The sequence below is a fragment of the Orycteropus afer genome, unplaced genomic scaffold, assembly GCF_000298275.1.
Source record: "Orycteropus afer afer isolate SDZICR_OR568_19922 unplaced genomic scaffold, OryAfe1.0 scaffold00191, whole genome shotgun sequence".
NCBI lineage: Eukaryota > Metazoa > Chordata > Mammalia > Tubulidentata > Orycteropodidae > Orycteropus > Orycteropus afer.
Genome location: NW_006921778.1, coordinates 941,231 through 966,514, shown reverse-complemented (window position 1 = coordinate 966,514; position 25,284 = coordinate 941,231). Strand labels below are relative to the sequence as shown.

Below are 25,284 nucleotides of genomic sequence, written 5' to 3'. Positions count from 1 at the left end.
AGCAACATCTGGTTCCTCATCATGAATGCCTGGCTGGACATGGCTGCCATAAAATTTGTCATGACCACCTTACTGAAAAAAGAGCTGGCTGATGAAAGCCAGATCCTGGAGGAAGCCAACCTGCTCAACACTGTCTTTATGCAGTGCTTAACATCCAGCAAACTGCCTCACTCCCTCTTGGGTCTCCCCAGAGCCCTAAGCCAGACCCCAGTGGAGTCACCCTTCTTACCCCCTTGTGCACATCCAGCAGTCCAGTGCCGTGACTCCTTCCATAGCTCTAAGTTCGTAGTTCACAGCTGAACATTTGTTTTCTCCTTGTTGCTTTTTCTTGTGACAATACAAAAAAGAAAACCAAAAAATTCACTACCATCGAGTCAATTCTGACTCATACCAACTCCTTTTGGGTTTCCAAGTCAGTAAATCTTTAAGGAAGTAGATTGCCCAGTCTTCCTTTTGCAGAGTGGTTGCTGGGTTTGAACCACCAGCCTTATGGTTAGCAGCCAAATGCCTTAGGCACTATGTCACCACAGCTCCTTGTGACTATCAGTGGACTTTAATAAATAAATAAAAACAACCAAAACAAAAACAAAATCTAGAAGATGATTAAAATCCTAGTAGCTAAATATATACATGTACATAGTAGTATTACATATTATAGGATCAAGGAAGTACATATACAAAGAAAAGAAAGGAGGCAAGATCTACATTATAGGAGCATGTGGTAGACATCTATTATTTTCATTTGCATTTATTCATCCTTCTTGTGGTGGCAGCACCTTGATTCTACCCCTAACCTTAATTCTCAGTGATATGAAGAGAGACAACTTCACTTCAATCTTAGAGGCTAAGTTTGTGATGTAGGGCAGGTTAATCAGACCATTACATTCTTCTGGCCAGAGTGACTTGTTCAGGGGTAGATAAAATACCCAAAAAGAGCTAGTGAGACCAACAAAGTCACCAGCAAAGTTCCAACTAATTGAGTACAGAAGAAACAAAATTCAAGAAGCATGTTTAGTAACCATGGATAAATAGTAAGAAGTGTTGATATCTCAAGGGTCTAGATATAGTTGTTATTGTTAGCTGCTGTCCAGTTGGCCCCTGACTCATGGTGACCCAATGTACAATGAGATCCAACCATTATGATCTACAGGGTTTTCAATGCTGATTTTTTGGAATTAGATCACCAGGCCTTTTTTCCTAATCTGTATTAGTCTAGGAGCTCCAGTGAGACCTGTTCAGCATCATAGCAACACATAAACCCCATTGACAGATGGATGGAGGCTACACTAGAGGTGCATTGGCCAGAAATCAAACCTGAGTTTCCACATGGAAGGTGAGACTTCTGCCACTGAACCATGACTGCTTCCATTCAAATATAAATCTACTGCCATAAAGTCTATTAAATAGACAGAAGAGAATCACGTCTTTGTACCATGAATAAATAGTGACAAATATTAGGAAGTCATAGCAGCATCAATTAAAATCAGCAATTTGCAGGCAGAAAGAACAGCTAGGTGAAAAGTGCATAGGATATTCATTGGACGTGGGAAGAGGACCCAGCTATAGACCATTGCAATGCCAACTGAGAAATATGAACTAAAGAATCAGTGGAGATTAGGGACTGCTCAAGGAGAGGAGGGACAATGGTTAATGAAAAGAGACACAAGTGGACTAAGTTAACCAAAGAACTGATGAAGTCTACCTAAACAACCTAAAGAACAGTCAATCTACAGACAGTTGCTTGACATACCATTCTCAGTATAAGATTAAAGTATATAAAATTTTATCTACTACTTACAGATTTTAGAAGCCTGTTCTTACTCTCAAATAAGTAGTGGAGTAAGTTAAATAAACATATTATTCACCTTATGACATAGGGCTTAGAGCATGTAAACAAAAAACAAGTAAAAAGCAAAGCTTTCGATTGGAGCTAAAAACTATTATGACTTTGGTCTGTTTCTATGCAATGCTACCTGTGCAGTACCGTTAACAGTGAATCAGTCTCATGAGTGATTTTATTTAAGACTCTATGTTAATTATTAATTGGTTGCCCTGAGCCCATAGGTGCCTTAAACCACTTTCAGTTTTCTTAAATCACCAGCCAGAATCCTGCATGCTAGGGCCAACCCAATTGGATTGGAAAATGTCTTCCTGTCTCACTTAATATAATCTGCTTTAAGGACTTAGGAAAATATTTATATATGCAGAAAAAAAAAAAAAATTTAAAGGTAGCATTTATTCTGGAAAATTGGGATGTGTAAGGACTAGACAGGTTTTGTGTATATTAAGTAGTTGTGGTTTTAATCAAAGAAAGAAACCAACTCCAAATTCTGGAGGCTACTTATTTGTTCTTTAAATCTGCCAAGGAATGAGGATAACTCCTTACATTTCCTCACTCAGGCTTTCAGGCCTTGAAATCATTCCTGCCTGAACTGTGTATTCTTTGATCTAATCTTTTACCTAACCCCTGTTAAGGAGAATTCATTTTTTTGTTTTTGTCAATATTATTTCCAATTTTTACTGTGCATATACATATACACACAATGCATTTTTAAAATAGGCTTTATAATATATATGGTTCTATTACTTAATCTATTATTTACATTTTCCCTTTGCTCTACAACAGTTGAAACGCTTGCATAATATGGAAAAATCACAAATTAACCAATCTTATTGGGGAAACTCAGATTTAATTTTTTTCCCAAGAAGACTTCATTCTCCTTATAATACCTTGAGAAAAAAAGGGGCACCGTCTTATATAGCTTGTCTTAGAAGAATTCTTTTGCTGTTAGTTTCTTTGAACAACTTCAGTCATTTTTATGTTCCTTATGGACCACAGGGGCATTCTCAGACCAATCCTGAAGACTGATGCATCACCTGGGAATACGTATCTCAAGGAAAGGTCAGTAGTCTTTGAAGATACAGGCTATGGGCAACTGTGCTCTGATCTTAGCATAAATTAAATTTGGTTGTATTAATTAACAGATTTTAATGTTGACTGTCTCAAATACTGTTTTAAAACTGTGGGGATTTGACTCAAATAAATTCCTAGGCTCTCTGAGACCTGGCCAAAGAAAGATAAGCAAGTGCCCCTAAAGATTTGAAATCACAGACAAGCAAAAAACCTCATTAAGGTTGAAGAGCTATATCAGCTCCCCCCTCAGGCAATAGAGCAGTTTTATTTTGTGAGGATTTTAGTAGTCCTCACCCTGGAGTGCTGCTACCTTTTTCACATACTTCACACATTTGACATGAGTTTGTGGAAACCATGTGCAAAGTTTACAGCTTAGTTGAAGTAAAAGGCTGTATATTTAAAAGAACGTTTAACTCTGTTAAGACTCTGTTGGAGCTGCTAACGTATGTAAATACATAGTGTGAGAAAACAATTTTTTTTTTAACTCCAGAGTCTTTCTTAATCACAAAACAGCACAATTTTTTTAAGTGAAAATGGCAAAGAATCTTCCTGTTGTATGCTGTCAAGTTGATTCTGACTCATAGAAACCCTATGTGATGAAAGTAGAATGTCCCCATAGGGTTTTCTAGGATATAATCTTTACAGAAACAGATTGCCAAGTCTTTCTCCCATACTCCTGCAAGGTAGGTTCAAATAATCAACTTTTGGATAGCAGCTCAGTGCTTAACCATTGAACTATCAGGGCATCTTATAAGGAATCCGGATTATTTTGTTTTCCTTTGGGAAATTAGACAGCAGATACAAAACCTCACAACTGTTTTGGTTTAATGTACCCTGCCATTTTTGCCCAAGAGATGGGCTTTATCTAACAGAAATTGTCCAAAGATTGTCCCCTCAAGCCCCTGGGGACTATGTGTCTCCAATTTCTCAGAATGGCCTCTGGATGGCAGTGTTCTTTCAGTTTGCATTTTGATCATCAAAAAAAAAGAAAAACAATGTTCTTTATCGCATGGGTCTCAAAGAACCATCTCTTTAATAATATGCAACTTTTTCTTTTTTTTTTTTTAATTTTTAAAATTTTTATTGTGATTTGAGTGAAAGGTTACAGACCAAATTTATTCTCCATACAACAGTTCATACACATTTTGTTTTGTGACATTGACTGCAGTCCCCACGATGTAGCCACTCTCTTCTTACTTCCTCCCTGTGTTTACCTCTTCCCTGTGTCCCTCCTTCCCATACATTTCTGCTTCTTGAACGATCTCCCTGTGCAAATACTTGCCCTTCTGTCCTCCCGTGATCAACTCTACCAAGGGGTGTGTCTACCCAGTGCACATGCCCACCCTATATACCTATCTATTGTTTGGCTGGAAGCCACAGGAGTAAGCTCAATTCCAAGCTTGAAGGCTAACTAGGGGCCATAGTCTAGGGGTTTCACCAGGCTCTATCAGACCAGTAAGCCTTGTCTTCTTCATGATTCTGAGCTTTGTTCCACATTGTTCTCCCACTCTATCCAAGATCTTCTACACAGATCACCTCCAAGTTCTACCCCATCTTTAAAGATAAGAAACCCAAAGCTCAAAATAATCAAGAACCTAGCCCAAGTTGCATGACAACTTAGTTGTGAACCTGAGATTAATCTTCTAGCACATTACACAAATTATACAAATAAATTATACATTATATAAATAATTTATTATAAATAATAATTTATAATAAATTATATCTTATACATTAATATAATAATAATAATATAAATTATACATTATACAAATAATTATATAATAACTTATACAAATAAATTGTCTGGAACATAGTAAATATTCAGAATTTTTATCGTTGTTATTATTTTTGTTGAAAGTATTAAATTATGTAACTGGTGCCTGAAGGACATCAATATTTAAAAATATTAGTTCTAAGTAGATTTTTAAAAGATAAAAAATATATTATGGCATAGCTGTCCAGGTACCTTCATTTTCCCCAAAAATGTATTTGAGCAAAGAATGCAAGGCCTAAAAGAAGCTCTGTAAATAAAAGTTTATGATCAATTAAGGCTGGGAAAAGCTATATATTTTATTTATCTCCTAGAGATTCACAAGAAACAATCAGCATAAAGGTCTTGCAGTGAACTATCAAATCTACTTTAACTCAAAGCTTTTAAATGTATTGACAGAGGAATCTTCCTTCCCATAATATTACACCTGTTTTTCTAAGGCTTTTCTCACAACAGTACAGCATTCTTTCTACTTTTCTCCACCTTCTAACCCTACTGCCAGTGAGTAGATTCTGACTCATAGCGACCCTATAGGACAGAATAGAACTGCCCATTTTGTTTCCAAGGAAGCAAACTGCCTTGTCTTTCTCCCATGGAGCAGCTAATGGGTTTGAACTGCCAACCTTTTGGATAGAAGCTGAATGTTTTATGCACTGTACCATCAGAACTTCTCCATCTTCTAAACCAAAAACCAAACACATGGCCATTGAGTTGATTCCAGCTCATAGAGATGCCCACTGGGTTGTCAAGCCTGTAAATCTTTACAGAAGCAGACCGCCTCATCTTTCTCCCACCGAGCAGCTCATGGGTTTGAACCAGTGACCTTTTGGTTAGCAGCAAAATGCCTTAACCACGGCACCACCAGAACTCCTTCCTCCATCTTCTAGTCATAGGTAAAATTCCAACCCTTTCCTGAAACGCTGGTTAGTATTTCTTAGATCTCCTGATAGACCTTATCTTTTGCACCATTCAATGGTTTCTAAAGATCTATTGATTCCAATTAAACCTTACTGCTATTTAATTTTTCAGGTGCTTATGACTCCACAATTAAATTGTAAGATCCTAGTGTCTTTTTTAGTATCTCTAAAAAAGCATGAACACAGTGCATGACTCATTTATTAAGTCATTTCTATCATTCATTCAACAAATATGCATTGAGCATTCCCATGTGCCAGTAGTGCTCTAAGTGCTGAGGTATAGAAGTGAGTATGACAAACAAGGTCTTCAGGACTCTAATGGAACTCTTATTCTACTGAGGGTGGTAGATAAATAAGTGATCAAGTAAGCACATAATGTAATGTTAGACATAATGTTAGATAAGAATAAGTGGTATGAAGCAATAAGAGCATGTGAAAGAGTGAATGAGGGAAGGCCTCTGTGAAGAGGGAATATTTAAGCTGAAATCTGAATAAGAGGGGAAAAAAATTTAAATGTATTTGATTCTCATTAGATTGAAAAACCCACTGCCATCAATTTGATTCTGACTCCCAGTGGCCCTGAGGAAAGAGTAGAACTGCCCCACAGGATTTCCAAAGCTGTAAATCTTTAGGGAAGCAGATTGCCTCATCTTTCTCACATGGAGTGGCTGAGTTTGAACTGCCAAGCTTTTGGTTAGCAGTGCAATGGTTTAATCACAGTGCCTCCAGAGCTCCTATTAGACTGAAAGGGAGGTGGTTTTCCAACATGTGAGTTGTTACTGTGACAATCTCTAGGACTTAAAATTGGGCAGTAATAATAAGTTACCATGAGCTTAACATGGATTTAGTGCTTATGATGTGCCAGATATTGTTTTATGTGCTTACATATATACCAGCTATTTTATTCCTCTGAATGATCTAACAAGGTAGACACAATAATTATCCTCATTTTGCATTTCAAGAAACTGAGATAGAGAATAACTTCTCTAGTGTCATGCAGGCATTAAGTGACAGAACCAGGATTCACACTCAAGTAATCTGACTCTGAAATCTTAACAGTGATAAAACAGTCAGAGGCTTTATATCTGCTGGCACTTCCTCAGTTCATGACATGTTTTATGATTCATCTCCTCTCAGTTACCTGTCTCATCTTCCTCCAAGGGGAAAGGGTTATAAAAAGGTTGAACAAGAACTGTTTTTCAATCCATTTCCCTAGTTAGGGCAATCTTACAAAATGGTCCAGTCATCAGAGGTGGGCAGCAACTCTTTCAAAACTGCTCCTTTTAGAAAAACAATTAACATATACTGCACATTAAAATATTTTTTACAGTAATCAGTAGTTTTTCCTAAATAAGTATTTCTTCTATATATACACTTGATACATATTTATACATCATTAGAATGGTATTCAATTGTAGGAATGTACCACAGTTTACTTAACCCTTATAAGTTTATATAATAATCCATATTCTTGGCAGAAAAAGTAGAAAATACAGCTCAGCAAAAAGAATCCCACTCATTCCTTCATTTAACAAATATTTACCGAGTGTCCATTTTATGCCACATAACCGTGACAAACCATGCTTCCTAACACCATTTAAAAGCATAAATGTCATTTAAAAGATACAACTATTGGTCACTTCCTGTCCAGAGCAAAGGACAGTGAAGAAAATCAAAGACTCAATGGAGTGATTAGTCCAAATGACTCATGGACCACATGAACCACAGTGACCCCAAGACCAGAAATAGATGGTGCCCAGCTACCACTACCAACCACTCTGAGTTGGATCACAACAGAGGACCCAGGACAGAGTGAGTGGCAGAAAAATGTAGAAGAAAAAAACAAATTCACAAAAATGACCAGACTTACTTATCTGACAGAAAGTGGAGGAATCCCCAAGACTATGGTACTAAGACACCCTGCTGACTTAGAACTGAAGCCATTTCTGGAGACCACCTTTCAGCCAAACAACAAGGAGGCCCATTAAGTGAACAATAACTCATGAGAGGAATGTGTTCCTTAAAACAATATCGATTATGTGAGACCAAAGGACAACATTTGCTCAAAAGCAAAGATGAGAAGGCAGGAAGGGGTAGAAAATTTGAATAAAGGGAAACAGGGAACCCAAGGCAGATAAGGGGAGAGTGCTGACATGTTGTGGGGAATGCAACCAATGTCACTGAACACTTTATGTACAAACTATAGAATGGAAAACTTATTTGCTCTGTAAATTTTCACCTAAAGCACAATAGAAAATTTAAAAAATAAAAGCATGGGGAAAGTGCTCACCCAAAAATTGCAAGACACAAAACTATAGAGAGAGCATGTAAAGAAATTAATTAAAAATAAAATTATATGTACGCGTGCATGTGCACATACACGTGCACATGTGCACACAAGGGAACGACCAGAAGCCAATATACCAAACATAACCAGTGGTTATTATTTCTGGGTGGTGAAATTAAAGATAATTTTTTTTTTGTTTGTTTTCTTCTGCTTATCTTTTTCTTATTTTGCAAAAATGAACATAAAACTTTAATAATCAGAAAAGTGTTATTTCCAAAATTAAATATTTCTACATATTATGCCAAGAGCAGATGAATTACCACCCATCTAATTTGGAGCTAAAATGAAACCCATTAAGGTAGTAAGGCAAAGGAGAAATGCAAACATTTTTATTATTTCAATTACTCAATAATAATGCTCCAAATTATTTCACTGCCAAAAGTATCATTTAGGATGCATGTGTCTGTGTGGGTGTGTTAAGGGACACTATATAATTGCCTTTGGTAATTATAATATATATGTAACAAATAATAGACAATTAACATGGAGCTTTACTTAATCGTCACTAGATCTACTTAGCAGAGGAAGAAGCAGAAAGAGGGAGCCAGGAGACCCTTTAAGGAAAACAAAATATCCCTAAGTATAAACAGAAAATTGAGAGAAGTTTTCTCTGTATCTTTGTTCAAGCTACTCTTTAAGAGGCCTTTTTTCTTTTCTTTTTAATTTTTTGTTATGAAAAATTTCAAACACTCAAACTATATATATATATTTGTACACTTAAAAATACGTTTAATAAACCCCATGTTCCCATTACCCAGTTTCAAAATTTACGACCATTTCTAAGAAGTTTCTTTCCAACTGCTTATCTTGTACCAGTAAGAAATAATAATATTGAACAGGAAAACTGCCTTTATAGGAAAAAGAAAATAGCATTAAATAAAAATGACGTGGTTTTTAAAAGTCTCATCTCACAGAACTGCACTAAGCTTTGAAGAAGTGCCCAAATAGTTTCTAAGGCCTGCTCATGCAGTTACCACCTTTCCCATCTATTTGAGTTCTCTCTCTAATCTCTAATGGTCACAGTGCCTTGAGTGCATTATTGTTGTTGTTATTGTTAAGTGCTGTCCAGTCAGAACCGACTCATAGCGACCCCTCCTTGGGTTTCCAAGGCAGTATCACTACAGAAGTAGATTGCCCCATCTTCCTTCGTTATTAGGTCTGAAAAATAGAAGAACTAACATAAAAAAAAGACAGCAGGAGCCCAGGAACTGTGAAGCTACAGGACAGAACCGGGGGGAATAATGAGCACTCACCAAGTATAGCCTAGAAGATATCTCCAGGCCAGCAGCAGGCAGGGAAGGCCATCTTCATGTTAGGAATCACAAAGCAGAGCTAGTGGGGCACTATCAGACTGTCACCTGGTTGTACCTACCCAAACTGTTGTCACTGCTCGTGGGCCAGGAAGTGATTCTATCCTTCAGCTTCTTCTTTTTACAGGAGTTGTCTGACATCACAGAAAGCTCTACCTCCTCCTTTCTAATTTCTCGAACGAGCTGCATGCGGCACCTTGTAAAATCCTGAAAGGAAATCTTCCCATTTTCATCTGTGCCCAGCTGGTTCATGATCTCAGCTACAGATTCTTCCATGTTCAATTGGCGACAGACCATCAACAGGTCATTTCTACAGAAGGAGTTGAACAGAACAAAACTTGTTAGAAGAGATGGTTGAGCTAGAAAAAGTGATTAATGGGGAAAAACAACAACAACAACAATGTATTTCTTACATATATGTAAATATAGTAAACTTATTTCCAGTTTTCTCCTTGCTTCTAGAAAAGTGGTAAGTATACAAAAGCCTGTTCCATCTCAGTTGCTCTAAACAACACTCCATTATTATTTGGAAGAGTGAGGCAACTTTTAATCCTTTGTTCTTTTTTCTTCCTGTCGATATACCTTCCCCTCCCTTTCTTTCCTTTGAAATTGGTGGAACACCTGTAGAGTGTACCACTGTAATCTCACTGTAAGATAAAGTTACAGAACATAGAGAAGACATTGTTTCCACTTTTGGCAAAGTTTAAAATCTATTCAAGTTGTGAAAGAAAAACAAAGATTTGAACAAGCTCAGTTTTCAGCTTTCTGAATCAATCAGGTAGCTTTAAATTAAATAGCATTTTCTTTAAAATATTATTTAACCTGAATTTCATGATTCAGTGCTTGCTTATTTCTGTTTTTTCCTGATATTCTTTGAGTATTTTCCATCTTCTTGTTAGCAACTAATAAGCCTTAAGCTAAAGGTTGGAGGTTCAAGTCCATCCAGCGGCATATCAGAAGAAAGATCTGGTGATCTACTTCCAAAAAGCCAGCCATTGAAAATTTGATGGAGCACATTTATGTTCTAACACACATGAGGTTGCCATGAGCCAGAAATGGCTCGATGACAACTGGTAACTGGGAAGACTCAGAGCAGGGGTCAAAACCCCAAATGCCTTCTGGGACTAGCCATGTGCTGTCAATGTGGAGAGGATGGGCCTAAAACGAGGGGTTTGTGTAATCTGTGGCTGGACTAGAGAAGTACATCCAGCCTAAAGACTGACAAATTAAAAAAGAAAAAGAAAACAAGGGGACAAGAACACTATGCAAGCCAAGAACACCTATCCAGAGGCCATATGCTTGACCTCTGACATATATGTTTTGTTCTTTTCTCTCTATACAAATATTCTGTTCATACTGTTTCAACTATAAATCTTAGTGAAGGTCAAAGAATCCTAGATTTTAGGAACTGGGAGAGACTTTCAAAACTAGTCCATGTATACAAAGCTAATTAATATTCCTGCCTGAAAAAACTACAAAAGTTCAATCACCTTTAGAACATGACTCATTTGATGTTTGTTGATACCTGAAACCAAGCCATGCAAAGTAACATCAATTTCTTTCTAGTCACTTTTCACAAATTCCTTCTCATGGTCTGTGTTACTATGATCTCCCCATGTTCCATAGGCTCACAGAGTTGTAGATATTTTTAATTATCTTCTCATTCACTCCACCACGTCACTGCTAAATCTACCCCTCCCCCAACTCCACTTTCCCAAGTTCCCAGTGTCCAATTCATCATCAGATTTCTGTTGGTCCTATTGCTGAAATGTTTTTTTGAATGTACTCTTGTTTGTGTTTTTCAATAGGTATAGCACTACCCAAGACCATTCTCCATTTGAGCCAGGCTTATTACACTAACCTCCTTAGCTGATCATTCTACTGTGATTTTTATGTTTTATAAAGAATTTTTACATATTTTACTTTATTTTGTTGTGTGCATGTTTATGTCTGTGTATATATGTCCTGGTGGTGCAGTGGGTAAGTGCTGGGCTGCTAACTGAAAGGTTGGTAGTTTAAATCCACCAGCTGCTCTATGGGAGAAAGATGAGGCAGTCTGTTTCTGTAAAGATTACAGCCTTGGAAACCCTAAAGAGCAATTCTACTCTGTCCTACAGAGTTGCTATGAGCAAACTTGGCTCAATGGCAGTGGTGGATTTGGGGTGTGTGTGTGTGTGTGTGTATATATATATATATATATATATATATATATATATATATATGGTCTATGGATGGGTGAATGAATAAATAATTATACACAGAGGTGAGTGTTGTTGTTGTTGTTTGCCGTCGAGTAGGCCCCGACTCATAGCGACCCCTCCTTGGGTTTCCGAGGCAGTATCACTACGGAAGTAGGATTGCCCAACCTTCCATAATAAATTATTAGTCCTACTGGGCTACTTCTGTAAAGATTTACTGACTTGGAAACCCAAGGGGGTCGCTATGAGTTGGAATCCACTCGATGGCAGTGAGTTGAGTAGTAGTGTTATACATCCATACCCTCGCCTTTGCTTCAGAGCCAAGGATACTCATGGGCACTAAGCACCAGTTGCTGTTGAGTTGACTCCAAATCATGATGACCATATGAGTGTCAGCGTACACTGGTGTGCCACAGAGGGTTTTTTTTTTTTTAATAATTTATTTTATTTTTGTTATTATTTAGAATATACACAGCAGAATATGCACCTATTTAACAATTTCTACATGCACAATTCAGTGCCATTGATTACCTTCTTAGTGCAACCATTCTCACCCTCCTTTTCCAAACTGTTCCTCTTTCATTAACATAAACTCGCTGACCCCTAAGTTTTCTATCTATTCTTTCAAGTTGCTCTTGTCAATTTGATCCAATATACATAGTTTTTAAAAGAGCATAACATTTAAGGCAGATATTCTTTACTAGTTAAGCAAAACTGCTATTTGGTTTTAAGGAGATTTCAGGGTTTAAAGTTTAAAGATAATATGAAGGCAACAGTTTTAGGGGTTCAACCAGCTTCCATGGCTCCAGAAAATCTAGCGTCCATGGGATTTGAAATTCTGTTCTGCATTTTCTCCCTTTTGATCAGAGATTCTTCTACAGAATCTTTGATCAAAATGTTCGGTAATGATAGCAAGGCAGTATCCAGTTAATCTGCTCTTGTGGCAAAGGGGGGAGTTATTCATGGAGGCAATTAGCCACACATTCCATTTCCTCCTCCTATTCCTGACTCTTTCTTCTTTTGTTGCTCCAGATGAATAGGGACCAATTTTTGTGCCTTGGATGGCCTCTTGCAAGATTTTAAGACCCCAGGCACTACCCAATCCATAAGGGTTTTAGTGACTGATTTTTCAGAAGTAGACTGTCAGATCTTTCTTCCAAACCTTTGTTAAGAACTCAAACTTCCAACCTTTCATTTAGCAACCAAGAGCACTACCCATTAGCACCACTAGGGACTTTGACATTCACTGTGTGTCCTCCCACACTCGTTAACTTCAGGCTTGTCATGTAACTTCCTTTGTTTATTTGTTTTCTGACCCTCTCCTTATCATGTATTTTCTTTCCTTTTGGCCAAGTTAATATGAGTTTACTCTCCAGTTAATGATTTACTTTGACCAACGAAATGTTAGCGGACAAATGTTTACAAAGTTGGGCTCATTTCTTTCTACTTCTGCCATTATCATGACAAGAACATAATACAGCAGTGACTGCCTCTCTAGCCTAAGCCCCAGAATGAGCCACCCCAGCCAATCTGCAGACCTGCAGCCTGAAACAGAGCTGCTGTAGCTAACCCAAAGATGTTTGATCAAGGGCTTACTACTGTTTACACCACTGAGATTTTGTGATTGTAACCCAGCAATAGCTGACTGATACACTGGAATAGTGTTTTCTGAAATGCATTCATATGCTTGATGGTTTTTTTTGCCCTTCGCTGTATATAACCTGATGATATTCAGCTGGGTTCATCCAAGACTTAAGGATGATAAAGATTGCTGAAGCAGGAATGCAACAGAAAAAAAAGTCAAGTGTTCCAATTTTATATTCTAAAATCAGATTTTCAGAAAATAATGATAAATATTATGCTTGCTGGGAAGAAACAAATTTTCTAAATTCCAAAAGTTTACATAGTAAAATATGAACATCAGTATTCTCTGGTAGTAATACAGGGTTTTCATTTTCTTATTTTTGTCTATGTGTATTTCTTACCTCTCTACAACGCAGTACACTATTTTCACAAATTGCTGTCAGTTTTTAGGTTTTAAAAATGGGTATAATAATAGTACCTACCTCAGAGAGCTGTTGTCAAGATAGATGAGATGTAGGTAAAACACTTAAACTAGTTCCTGGTACGTATTAAGTACTCAATAAATAGTAGCCATTATTATATTTCATAATTATTGATCACAGCTCTTTCACAGTGCCCTAGTTTCATAAGGAAGTCTTTAGAATTAAGCATAGACTGCTCGGGGAGAAAACGCTGAGTTCTATTGCTTACCTCACTAAGTAGAACAGTCTGTCTGCACAGGCCTACCCCTTCTTTCTGCCTGTGGCCCACTTAAACACACTGTGAACCCTGCTGAGTGACTCAGCTCTTTCCAGACTTGAGAAGCCCCATTCTTCAAACAGCAGCTCAAAGAAAGAATCTGTTTCCTAAAAATGCCAACTCAAAGGATAATGTGTAACACTGCATTTTTATTTTTAAAAATGTGAGCCATTCACAAGCTGATAAAAAAAGTCAAAAATAAAATATATTTTGCTCTACTAAATTAACCCAGATAATAATTTTTAAATAGAACTTAAGAAGTGCTAGTTTTTAAAACTAAGTAAAAACTGAATTCTTTTGAGTATAGAGACACAGAACTAATAATAATAACCAACAAGCCAGCAGAGGAAATACTATTATCCCCACTTAACAAATTAAGATGTGAAGGTTTACTTGCACAGAGCTAATATACAGCAGAGCCAAGGATCTAAACAAATCAGTCTGATTCCAAAGCTCTCGTCCTTTCCTGTTCTGCTATCTAGCATCTTGGATGTCAATGATACCTAAATTCTAGCATGTGAATACAATTAGAGATAGCACTAATATGATGAGTAGCTTGATTATCAAAGGTTATTAATTAACAAAACTTATATATTAAGTCAGAAAGACTACATACATCTATTATGTGTTATCTTTCTATAGTAAATACGATAAAATTACATTTTATACTCAACATTATGAAAAAGTAAAATTACAGGAGAGAAAAATTTCTAAAAGCTATCCTTTATATAGAAGTTCTGGTAGTGTAGTGACTAAGGCACTTGCCTGCTAACCAGAAGGCTAGCAGTTCAAACCCACCAGCCACTCCTCGGGAGGAAGGTTGGGCAATCTAGTTCCATAGTGATACTGCCTCGGAAACCCAAGGAGGGGTCACTACGAGTCAGGTCTGACTTGATGGCACACAACAACAACAACAACAACAACAACATCCTTTATATAGCAAGAGCTAAGCCTAGAGAACTTAGATCACAGGGTTTTCTTTTTAAGAAGCCATTGTGGTAAGTTGTTTAAAAAAAAAAAAAATGGCTCCCAATGAATCATGCTACCTTGTGCCCAGGCATACTGGCAATTTGTTTTTGCCATTTAGTAATGGTAGCCTGGCATGAGACCATTTCTTCTGGTCTCATGGCAGGGGAGCAGTAATTCAGGGAGGCAATTAAATCTATAGTCCTTTTCTTTTTCCATTTCCAGGGTCGTCTTCTCTTTCTTTTAAACTCCACATCCCATTCACCAGTAAATTGGCCCCACCTTCAAAAAATACTACACAGGTGACCATTTCTCAATACCTTCAATGGCTACTACTGTGCCACTCTCATCTCTACTACTGATAATTTTCTACCTGGTCTCCACACTTCCTCTCGAATGCCCTAACAGGCCATTCCTTACCTTCAACCACATATGTTGTTGTTGTTGTTATTATGTGACCTCAAGTCAGACCTGACTCATAGCGACCCCTCCTTGGGTTTCTGAGGCAGTATCACTATGGAAGTAGATTGCCCAACCTTCCTTCCGAGGAGTGGCTGGTGAGTTTGAACCGCCAGCCTCCTGGTTAGCAGTCAAGTGCCTTGCCTAAGCTCCCACATATCTTCTTTAAAAAATGGAGATAGGCCTTTCTCCTACTCAGAATCTTCCAATGATTTCCCTTAGGATAAAATAATGAGGTCTTACATGAATTACCATCCCCTGTTTCATTATCTGACATTTCCTACCATTCTTTCTCTCATTCACTCCTATCTAATCACTCTGGTCTTGCTGCTCCTCAGACATGCCAAGCTTTTCCTGCCTCTAGGATTTCGCATTTGCTGTTCCCTCAGTCTGCAATGCTCTACACTCAGATATTCATATTTTACTTCCTCAGTGCATTCAAAGTCTCAACTCAAATGTCACTTCCTCAGAGAGGCCTCCCCTGATCACCTTTCCTCAAATTAGTAATTGACTGTATAATGGATAATTAAATGTTTACTTTTATTATCTATTCATGAGGCTCCATGAAGTCAGAAACTTTGTTTATTCCTTCCTTGTATTTATAGTACCTAGAAACTTGCTAGCACATCTTAGGTTCTTAGTAAAGATTTGTTGATGGCTGAAAGAATGAATGAATGAAGGTTCAGCTCAAATCCCTCCAATTCTGTGCACTCTTGCTTGCTCAGACCCACAGTGGTCTCATCTTTCCAATGACATGGAGCACCTCACCATTTGTTCAGTAACTATGCACTGCTGCTTTGTGGCGAGTTTTGAATTGTTGTTGTAAACTTGCATTTCTTTCTTGCTTTATTATCTTCACACATTCAAGTCTTACCTTCCTACCCTGACAACAAGCTCCTGGAAGCCAGGTTTCGCCTTGCATTAATCTACTTTGTGATCTGTACAGCACCCAGCACATCACTACTACACAGCAAGATTCTATCGCATTTGTTTGATGCATTGATCCATAAACTCTCAGAAACTAAAATGATCACTCTTTGGAAGGAGCTCCCTCTTTATTTGATATTTTCCTTCATAGATCTCTTTGCATTTTCCCACAGAACACAGGACAGTGGATGTTCATTAAGTATGAATGACCAATAGACAAAAACAGAAATAAAAACCTGAGCCTTACTGGTAGAGTATCTTGACAGTTTCTCTGCCCTAGGCAGTACAGCTTCTCAGAGGAAGAGATATTAAACTGAGATTACCTAAAACTAAGTACAATGGGGAATTATTTCATTAGGAATAACATCGTTACATAAAACACCAGCCCTAAAAAAAATTTTTTGTGCAATAAAATATATTCTTTAAAATCCTTATAATTTTAACTACTCTTAAGTATAAAATAGGAGCGGTGGTTAAAGTGCTTAGCTGTTAAGTGAAAGGTGGATGTTTTGAACCCACCAGTAACTCCATGGGCACAAGATGTGGCAGTCTGCTTCCATAAAGATTATAGCCTTGGAAACTCCATGGGACAGTTCTACTCTGTTCTATAGGGTCTCTATGAGTCAGAATAAGCTCGGTGACAAGGGGTTTGATTTTCAGTGAAACGTTCAATGACATTAACTACATTCACCATATTAGGCAACATCACCACTATCCATTTGCAAATGCTTTTCATCACACTAAACAGAAACTCTGTACCCCTTAAGCAATAACTTCACATTTCTCCTTCTCCCCAGTCCCTGGTAACTATTAATAAACATTGATTGGTCTCTGTATTTGGCGCTTCTAGATATTTCTTTTTTATTTTATTTTTTAACATTTTATTGTGGATTGGTTGAAAGTTTATAGAACAAATTAGTTTCCCATTCAACAATTTATACACATTTTGTTTTGTGACATTAGATGCAATCCTTTCAATGTAACAATGCTCTTCCCACTTCTTCCCTGGGTTCCTTATTTCCATTCACCCATCTTTCCTGCTTTCTGACTTTCATTTTTGGGCAGATGCTGCCCCTTTGGGCTTACATGGTTGATTGTACTGAGGAATATGTTCCTCACAGGACTACAACTCTGATTCTCCTCTAGTACCCAAAATGAAGACTGTATGCCTGCTGTGTCGTAAAACCCCGGTGAATGATACTGTTCTTGCCTCCTCTGGCTATGTGTTTTGTTAATGCTGTATATTTAATTATGTGAGGAGCCACCAAGCTTGTCCCGTTACAGGTTACACCACAAAAGTACAATATCTGATTTAACTGTAATTCCCTGAGAACCGAAAGTAATTAGCATTATATCTCACAACAAAACTACTGCACTATAAGGTCACAGGCCTGATTTTTCAGCATAATACACAGCATTATTTGATACTCCTCAGCCTCGATTCATTATTATATGAATTTTAAACAACTATACAGATTTCTTTAAAAGGATATATTTGTTTGGTCTTAAACTCTTAGCCTGCTCTCTAGATCCCAACTTAGCACTGAACGAGATGGTTAGAGTATGAAAGTCTGGATTGGCAGGGGAAGTGAGGGCCAGTGTAGACAAGTCAATTAGTACTGAAGCTTTTCCTTCTCTTTCTTTAAAGAACAAGAAATATAAACGCTCTCAGAACAAACCCCGAGTTAGATCTCAGAAGTGGGTAGGGAGTGGAAGCAAGCCTTCTCTTTAGAGAATACATTTTCCTGCCAACCAATGAGGTGGAGGTTTTGCTAGTTTCTAACCTGCGAAACATGGGCCTGTCCTTTATAGAAATACTGCTTTAGAAAAAAAAAAAAAAAAAGTTCCTTCCATAAACTGTGATCCACGTAGTTTATCAACTTCTAAAGATTTCTTTATGAGCCATACATATTTTCTTTTGGGCAATTGGTTAAAATAGTGGTTGAGTGTTTATATTTAGAGTAGTCTGAAGATTTCAGTGGGAAAGCAAAGCTAACAACTAAGGAAGAGATAAAAGTAAAAAGTACTGATCTAACTTTGACTGTAAGGTCTTTTGATAAAGTCTGTTTGCTGTTTTGTTAAAGAGTTCACTTTATAGGGCTATCTACTGTTTGGCTGACAGGTGATCTCTAGGAGTGGGTTCAGTACCAGGTTTGAAGGGTGTCTAAAGGCTATAGTCTTGGGAGTTTCACCAGTCTCTATCAGACCAGTAAGTTTAGTCTTTTTTATGATTTTCAATTTTGTTCTACATTTTTCTCCCACTTTGGCCAGGACCTTCTATTGTGATCCCAATCAGAGCAGTCAGTAGTGGTAGCTGAGCACCTTTTCTTCTGGTCTCAGGCTAGTGAAGACTGTGGTTTATGTGGTCCATCAGTCTTCTGGATTAATTGTTTTCTTGAGTTTTTGATTTTCTTCACTCTTCTCTGCTTTGGATGGAAGAGACCAATAGTTGTATCTTAGATGGTCACTCACAAGCTTTTAAGACCCCAACTGCTACTCTCCAAAGTAGGATGTAACATAGTCTTTATGGACTATGTTATGCCAATTGACCTACATATCTCCTGAGATTATGGTCATAATCCCTCAAATCCAGTGACTCAGTCTCTCAAGGTGGTTACGAAGTTTGCATAACCATGCCCTTGTATGTTCTACTATATACCTTGATATATTTGCAGCATGCAAATAGAATATTTGTAGAAATCTCCTCTGTCAAGCCTACACATGCTCATGAATATAGTTAGATAATTCTTATAAGTGGGATCATACAATATTTGTCATTTTGTGCCTGACTAATTTCACCTAATAACATTTTTAAGATTCATCCATGTTATAGCATGTGTCAAAACTTCATTTCTCTTTATGGCTGAGTAATATTCCATTTGTATGGATATACTACATATTGTTAATCCATTCATCTGTTGCCGGGTACTTGGGTTACTTCCATCTTTTGGCTATTGTAAATAGAGCTATAATGAACACTGGTGCAAAAGTTTCTTTTTGAGTTCCTCTTTCAAGTCTTTTTGGTATATACCTAGGAGTGGAATTGCTAGGTCATAGGGTAATTCTATGTTTATCTTTTTCAGAATCCATTGCACTATTTTTCACAATGATGGCATCATTTTATATTCCCACTAGCAATGTTATGACAAGGGTTCCAATTTCTCCACTTCCTGCCCAACAATAATTATTTTCCATTTTTCTAATAATAGCCATCCCAGTGGAGGCGAAATGGTAGGCACCTGTCTTATAATAAAAACATTTTTAATGTTATTTCAGAAAAGCACACACTTATCATAGAAATTGTAGAAAAGTAAAAAGAAGAAAATACAATTATTTACAATTCCTCCACCCAGCAATACCTATAGTGAGTATGTTGGTAAATATCCTTGTAGTCTCTTTTTTTCTTCTAAATCATCATTGCTTTCAGCGTTCTCTCTAAAAGGTAGCTCATACTTATTCACATTCATACATATATATCTTATCTCCAGAGTATATCACTAGGAGGCAAGAAAGGAATAGGCTCCAGTTTATAGCAAAGAAACTTACCAAATCTCATAATAAATAGTCCCACAGAAACATCAATCACTAGACAGCAGAACTAAAATATGACTGAAGATCAATGCTTCTAGTTAAAAATGGCATGGCTCCACAATGCACAGCTATTACTTTCAGTATACAAAAATCTTTTCTCTTAGGTATTCTTCTTCAGCTTAAGAAGAAATTGAGTAGGAAGTGGAAATTCAATGACGCTCTTCATCATTTAAGGAAATTCAGAGTCTACCATCAGGGATAAATAATAAGGGAGATGGTTTAAGTCTCCTAGGCTCAGGGTCAGAGGAAAACACTATTTTTCCTTGTAATAATAAGGAGCTCTGGTGGCATAGTGAATAAAGCATTTGGCTGCTAACCAAATAAGGTCAATGGTTGAAACCCACCAGCTACTCTAAGGGCGAAAGATGAAGCAGTCTGCTTCTATAAAAGATTTACAGCCTTGGAAACCTTATGGGGAAGTTCTACTCTGCAACTGCCCTAAAGGGTCACTATGAGTTGAATCAACTCAGTGACAGAGGACTTGAGCTCCTTTTAACAATACTCAATCCCAATCCCAGATGAATAAGGGCTATCCAATCAACCCACTGCCATTGAGTAAATTCTGACTCATACTGACCTGTAGGAGCCAGTAGAACTGCCCCACCCTACAGAATTTCCAAGGCTGTAAATCTTTACAGAAGCAGACTGCATCATCTTTCTCCTGCAGAGTGGCTAGTAGCATCACCAGAGCTCCTGTAGAATAAGGGCTACACAAGGTTGTTATTTTAAACAATAGGTCTCATGCATATGTTCCAAATTCTCAACTAAAAAAATCCCATGGACCGATTAGATATTTCAGAAATAGTTGCTCATGAAAGAACTACAAAAAAGGTCTAAAAGCTACCTGTTTTCCCCTAACTATTCAATTTGAGTGGCACAAAATGCTGACTCAGAAGACTCTAAGTTCACTTCCACAAATATCCAGATTTATTATTTCTCTTAATGATGATGGAATAATTTGGTAAAAAACAGTGGTGATGGTTGCACATCATGATAAATGTAATCAGGGTCACTGAATTGTACATACAAAATGTTAAATTGGCAAGTGTTTTGTTACATATCTATTTACCACAATAAAAAAAAAGTACTTGCTTAGAGTATACCCCAAGGAGTCAGTTTCTTTGCCATAAACTAGAGTCTATATGAAAAATATCATAAATAGGTCATTCAAGTGTAGGTTTCTAATGTGTTGTTATGTGTGTTTATACTGTAATTTTAAACAAAGAAAAAAAACAGCTGTTGGATGAAGTAATGCATTTACCTTTCATCACTCTTTCTCTGTAGAACTATGAAAGTGAAGTACATAATAAATAAGTGAACAAACCCACAGTTAAGATAAAAGAAGAGGAGGTTATTAAATGATGAGAGATTTTAACAAATTTCAGAAAGATATAAAAGAGATGGGAGCATGTTGATGGGTGATATAGGCACTAAAAAATCCTTGCCTAGATTGTATAGAGACCAAAGCTTTGTAGTGGTTATTGGGGTGGACGGAAAAGAGGAAGGGGAATCATTAATAAGGTGACACTGGGTTTCTGTGAATGGTGATGGAATGATTTGGAAATAGATCATGGTGTTGATTGCATATCATGATGAATGTAATCAGGGCCACTGAATTGTACACGTAAAAAATGTTGAATTGGCAAGTGTTTTGTTATATATATTTTTACCACAATTGAGAAAAAAAAAATCCTTGCCTAGAGTATACTCCAAGAGAGCCCCTGAGGTAGTGACAGCAGGGCTATTGCCTGGAAACTCTGAAGGTTTTGGGTTCAGAGTCAACCAATATGATAAATAGGGAGAATGAGAAGTGGGACTGAGAGCAGTAGGACTACCCTTACCCTTCATAGTATAAATAAAGAGATTCAAAGTTGATATAGAAACACTACTGAAGAAATGATCAGGAGAACTAAAAACACAACTCGTAAAAAAGAAATTGCTTTTGGGGTGTGGGCTTGGGTATGGAGAGGGAAGTGGGGTAGGAGAACTGTGTTGTGTCATAAGCTCTTTTGTACCAAGACTCCCTGGGTAGTGCAAATGGTTAACAAGCTCAGCTGCCAACCAAAAAGCTGGAGGTTGAGTCTATCCAGAGGTACATCAGAAGAAAGGCCTGATGATATTCTACTGAAAAATAAGCCATTGAAAACTCTATGAAGTACAATTCTACCTTGATATACATGGGTTTGCCATGAGTCAACATTGACCTGATGGCAACTGGTTTAATCTGTACCATTCTATTTCTGTGTATGTGTGATTAAACAGGTGCATTAACTTACTTGATAAAAGTAATGGTTTCATATGTAAACAACCAAATAGAATTATATATCCAGCAAAACTGTCCCTCAAATGAGATGGTGAAATTAGGACATTCCCAGATGAACAGAAAGTAGGGAAACTTATTAAAAAAACCACACCAACTTTATAAGAAATGCTAAAAGGAATACTTTGGGCAGAGAATAAATAGCAGCAACAACAACCTGCAATTAAGACACACAGCAACATCACCCGAAATCAATCCAGATATGTTGCTGTTGTTGTTGTTGTTAGGTGCTGTCGAGTCAGCTCCAACTCATAGTGACCCTATGTACAACAAAACAAAACACTGCCCATGCCAGAAATCTAGAAGTCATCAAAGGTGTTTCCTTCTCACTTATCTTCATATCCAATCAGTCACCAAGAGCTAGAAATTCTGTTGTTTAAATAGCTCTCACATTTGTTCCATCCTGATCACCCCCATAGCTCTCACCGCTTCCCACCTGGTTTACTGCAATGATCAATCTCCTAATAGGTCTTTCTCTTTCCAACTGGCAGCCAGGAAAAAATCTAATGAGCTTGCCTCAAAATCCTTTATTTGTTTCCCAAGACTTTCAGCTTCATACCCAAGTTTCTTGCTTCATAGCCAATATGGCTTGGGCCTACCTCTCTAGACTCAGCAGGCAACTTTCATTTTAGCTTCACTGACTTTCTCTAGTTTCCATACGAGGCACTGTTATTTCACATGCCCCTGTTTTGCATGTGTTCATCCCTCTGCTTAGAACATCTTTTCCTTTTCCTTTTGCCAAACTTCAGTTCATGCTTCGTAACTTAGCTTAAACAGTGTCTCTTTCAGAAATCTTCCCAAAGTGTCTCCTGTAATCTCCAGTCTGGTTCGATGTACCTTCTCTCTATGTTACTGAGCCATCTGTACACACTTCTATCACACATTTCACTCCACACTAATTATTGATTTATTTTCACTCTCTTCTATTAGACCAGAGTTTGGCAAAGTATGGCCTGCTGTCAAATCTGTCCATGCCTGTTTGTGTAAACCAAGTTTATTGGAACACAGTCATGCCCATTTGACTATATATTGTCTATGGCTGGTTCTGCATTACAATGGCAGAGGCAAATAGTTATGGCAGAAATTAGATAACCCACAAAAACAAAATTATTTATCATCTGGCCCTTTACAGAAAGAGTTTGTAAATGCCTGTACTAGATTGTAAATTCCTAGCAGACAGAGCACATTATTCACATTATTTGTTCATCTTTGAATCCCTAATACTTGATATAACCAAAGACCAACCCATTGCTTTCAAGCCAATTCTGACTCAAAGCAACCCTGCGGAACAAAGAAGGAACCCTGGTGGCACAGTGCTTAAGCACTCAGCTGCTAATTGTAAAGTCAGTGGTTCAGACCCACCAGTTGCTCCTTAGAAGAAACTGCCAACCTTCCTGTTAGCAGCTGAGTGTGCTAACCACTGCACAATGAGGACTCCTAACACCTCGTATGCGTTGTTGTTACATGCCGTCGAGTCGGACCCTACTCATCGTGACCCCTCCTTGGGTTTCTGAGGCGGTATCACTATGGAAGTAGATTGCCCAACCTTCCTTCCAAGGAGTGGCTGGTGGGTTTGAACTGTCAGCCTTCTGGTTAGCAGTCAAGTGCCTTAGGCATTACACTACCAGAGCTCCAACACCTCATATACAGTAGGTGCTAAATAGGTACATACTAAATAAATGAAAGAACGGGTGAATAAAATGTTGGATGTGAGCTAAAAAGGAATGTGGAGATAACTTAAATAGAACCACTAATCCTATTCTCCATGGCATCTTACACACTCCAATTTGCAACTGTAAATGAAAACAAAACAGGTGGAGATCATTATGTTTTCAAACATTTAGTACATATGCTGGGTTCTATACCCTTCAAATGAATAACTTAAACTTTCCATACCAGTGGTGCTTAACTCTGGCTGCACATCATAATCACCTGGGGGGCTTTTAAAACCTTGATGTTCACACCCAGCAGCCAACAAACTAAATCAGCATGGGAAAGGGGGCCAGCATTGGTATTTGTTAAAAAGATTCCTAACTAATTCAGAGAAAAATGTCTATAAAAAACCACCAGTCCCATGGAATGAGGAAATGAGACACATTGAAAATCTTAGTGATTAAGAAAAAAAGATTCAATTGTGGTAATTTTGGTACTCGCAAGAAAAAAAGAAAATAGGTATTTAAAAACATTTCTCCACAGGAGTAGACACAAAAAGTATTCTACTAGAATTTAAGCTTCATGAGGAAGGATATTTTTGTCTGTTTTGTTCACTGTTATATTCCCAATACATATCTGGTACCTGGCATACAGCAGATGATAAATAAATATATTGTTGTTGTTGTTGTTGTGATGTGCTGTCAAGTCAGCCCCAACTCATAGTGACCCCTCCTTGGGTTTCCAAGGCGGTATCACTACGGAAGTAGATTGCCCAACCTTCCTTCCGAGGGGTGGCTGGTGGGTTTGAACTTCTGGTTAGCAGTCAAGTGCCTTAGGCACTACACTACCAGAGCTCCCAAGAAATATATTATGAAAGTATAAATTATTTCTTCATTTGTCTTGATCAACTTGGAGTCTCTGATTCCAAATAATCCAGTTAATTGAAATTTTATACACGAACAGGGCAAACTGGAAGATACAGTGTTCAGTTAATCAAGAGACAAACTTCCTTAGGACCAAAAGAACTACATTCTAGAACTTAAAAATGGGTTTTTTGAAGGTAAGAAGAGAAAGCAGAGTTACAGCTACAGATAAATACACCCAACAACCCCTTAGAAAGGAAAAAAGCCAGCTATAAAACCAAAAAGGACAATACATGGGAAGAGAACGTGAAAAATCATGAAGGAAAAGGAAAATTAATTGGTGACATTACCTAAAAAACTGCAAAAGCCCTATGACATACATCCTAAGGGTTTAACTGAAATCACCTCTGACACTCCCACTATTTTCTCACCAAATTCTGTTAATGTTACTGATGTCTGAGATGTGTTCAAAATTGAGCCTGTGTATTCACATTCCCTCTCTTCTTCTCTCAAAACAGACTACTACAAATGATGAAACTTTTAGTCTAATTCTTATATTTGAAAAAAAAATTGCTTTGGTTGTGGTTACCAAATTGAAAATAATGTAGAAAAAGAGAGAAGACAAAATGAAAAGATTGCAAGAAAGGAACACTTTAAGTCACCTAATTGATATTATGGGAGCTCTGGTAGTATAGTGGCTAAGGCACTTGACTGCTAACCAGA

The 25,284-nt window shown here is 37.5% G+C and overlaps 1 protein-coding gene across 1 annotated transcript in view; it reads right to left on the bottom strand.

Moving 5' to 3' along the window:
* Positions 1 to 25,284, bottom strand: part of MCC (MCC regulator of WNT signaling pathway) — a 712,607-nt gene that overhangs the window by 590,992 nt on the left and 96,331 nt on the right. Inside the window, exon 2 of the mRNA XM_007947572.2 lies at positions 9,325 to 9,572. Coding sequence (XP_007945763.1) covers positions 9,325 to 9,572 — 248 coding nt within the window. The remainder of the gene's footprint in view (positions 1 to 9,324; positions 9,573 to 25,284) is intronic.